The sequence below is a fragment of the Loa loa genome, assembly GCF_000183805.2.
Source record: "Loa loa unplaced genomic scaffold supercont3.158, whole genome shotgun sequence".
NCBI classification, from domain to species: domain Eukaryota; kingdom Metazoa; phylum Nematoda; class Chromadorea; order Rhabditida; family Onchocercidae; genus Loa; species Loa loa.
The window spans coordinates 16562-19150 of record NW_018108338.1 but is presented as its reverse complement, the minus strand read 5'-3'; the positions used below and the strand labels follow the sequence as shown (position 1 = coordinate 19150).

Sequence of the window (2589 nt, the reverse complement as noted above, 5' to 3'; positions counted from 1 at the left end):
TTTGAAGTATTTACTTGAGGAAAATGTGCAAAAATGAAAAGGGCAAAAAAAGTCCTTTGAAAAGTCATTTAATTTAGGGAAATGAATGGCAAAAATACTGGTTGCGGACATCAAATTCACGATTCTATCCATATTTATTGGATTCTCTTAGAAAGAGGCATGTAATGAATATTCCCCACAGTAAGTCTGACATTGTTCTGATTTTGTTTGATCAATAATCTGATAAGAAAATGATTGCAGTTTTGGATCATAAATTTTAAATTATTATAACAGGTCCAAATATATCTTTATCACCAATCGTTGTTTGATTGATAATCAAGAAATTGTTACCAAAGAGAAATATGTTTATTCTCATCGTAGAAACCTGCTCTTCGGAAGTGAACAAACTGTTAGGAAACATTCTTCCTGCAAAAGGTGTTGAGATAGTTGAATAAGTGATAGTCCGTTGGCAAGGTACGATTGATAGCGTAGGCCAGTTCATCGACTAGGCCCATTTTGAAGCTGTTGTCTTCCAAATACTTCGTGAACCACTACATTATGCAATGTTAGGCAGTCTCTGGGTGTTGCTGACATTACCAGTTCCCTTTGCTGCTTTTTGACTAATTTTGAACTCTTATCATACACCATTCCTTTACTGTAAATTAACTACAAACAAATAAACAATAAATAGTCAGTAGCAAAAACTATGGAACAAGAAATGTATTAGAATGATATATAATGTATATGACGCAATTGTCGGAAAAAACCGAAGGAAATTGTAATACGTCCAAACAGCTAAAAAATTTATTGTAAAAAGTATTTCCGGATTAAAAAACTCATCACATTATACAAAAAACAAATACAACGTTTTTTCTATATCTAAAGTGATGAATCTGTTATTTAAGCTCAATCGTGTGAAAATGTCTTCTCCTTTGATATTGAAATTGCACACATCCGCTAACTAATTTGTAAAACTTTATCTTATTTACGAATCTCATATACAAACTGTGAGAAAGCTACATATCCGGAAATAATTCCCATACAATTACCTCTTGGACAAGAGGAAATAGAAAAAACTAATTCGGTGTGTTATTCGTAAGCCCAACCCACTTATGAGCAATATAAAGGTTCCGAGAACGGATTCTCAGCATTCTTAAACCTTCTTGGTCGGAACTCAAAGCAGCGCCTCCTTCGTCTCGCTCAACTCGACGACTCACTGTTTCCCTTTAAATTTACTGTACCCCCTATTCCATCTTCTATTTCCGCTATCAAATACTATTGCATTGTATAGTTGCTATACTTCTACTATTCAATAAACCTTTCCTTTGCGATTCAACACACCAAACGAAACTTTCCCGACAACATTCGTATATGACACAATTAGTATCGTATGTGAACCCTTGCTGAAAGACATACTCAGTCGAATGTCTCAGCTAGCATTCTAAAGATTGTTTACTAAAAACCTATTTCGTTCCATAGCCTGGGCGAAAATTTTTCAACTAGTAGACTCAACTCGAGAAGGTTTCAGAAAAAAACTGCTGGAACGATACATTAGTCCGTCATAGTTCAGCAAGGTTTCGAAGTTTTTTTCTAACATTTTCCAGAGCTAAAATTGGAATTCTGATATGAATGGATAGCAGTTGACCTATTCTCATCAAACCGTGCTAAGTTCATTAGGTTTATTGAATATATTAGTGAAGAAGTGCATCCGGCTATCTTCACTAGCTAATGACCCATAATCGATGTATCGAATGAGCGGTAAGTCCTCTGGAGTATAGGCTCCTTTTAGTCGCATCTGGTGTCCCTGTCTTTTCTGACCATATTTCTGAAATTTAAGGAAATTGAGTCTGGGCAAGTATACAACAATTCAACAGCAACTTTTACTCAGATATTGTACGTTGAATTACATATCGAACTTGTCAAGTGTGGAAGACAAAGGATCCATTGGAGACTAGAATTTGATTTGTACTTCTTGTCGGATTGCCGAAATTGAAGCTATGTTCAAATAAAATTTCCACAATATCTAATAGACCGAGTGATGAAATCTTGTAAGTAAAATTAAAGCAATAAAGAGGATGTAAGCTAACATAACACAGAGACTGCACAACACAAAGACGTTTCAGTACATACATAATAGACAGTGCCAAAGGACAGTCAGTCATACCTCCATGATAATCTCGATGGAGCTTACAAAACTCCTCCCTAATCCTTATATATACATAAGGAAAAATCCAAAACAGTTCAGTTTCTACAGTCAAACAGACAATACAGCCTCTTCGCTTATGCTCCACGACTGAACCAGAACCGCAAACAACGACATCTTGGCATATCCGCCACTACTGGAAAATAAACTACGATATTCTTTCTATTCGCTAAATGTATTTCCCGTAACATATCCTCAATTCAACGACCTATCAACTAACCGACAGTCAAATTATTATCGAAGGCAACGACAAAGAATTTATTAGTTGATCATATTGCTTGCTTTTTGCATAAATCATCACTGTTCATCAATTCATCGTGTAATATATACATATATATTTTACACCCCTTTTGTTGTTAATAATATTGTGAAGAATAATATTACATCCCGAATAAATCATATCGCTG

General features: G+C 35.0%; 2 protein-coding genes across 2 annotated transcripts in view; both read right to left on the bottom strand.

The window, feature by feature from the left end:
* Positions 1-477: 477 nt before the first annotated feature.
* On the bottom strand, positions 478-627 carry LOAG_14485 (hypothetical protein; the record flags this gene model as incomplete). Its single annotated transcript, XM_003149982.1, has 1 exon — positions 478-627. The coding sequence occupies one exon, from the start codon at positions 625-627 to the stop codon at positions 478-480; it is 150 nt and encodes a 49-aa protein (XP_003150030.1).
* Positions 628-1406: 779 nt separating this feature from the next.
* The window catches only part of LOAG_17943 (CBR-EGL-23 protein), a 3966-nt gene continuing 2783 nt past the window's right edge, over positions 1407-2589 (bottom strand). The window contains exon 8 of the mRNA XM_020450611.1: positions 1407-1804. Coding sequence (XP_020305686.1) covers positions 1634-1804 — 171 coding nt within the window. The 3' untranslated portion in view covers positions 1407-1633. The remainder of the gene's footprint in view (positions 1805-2589) is intronic.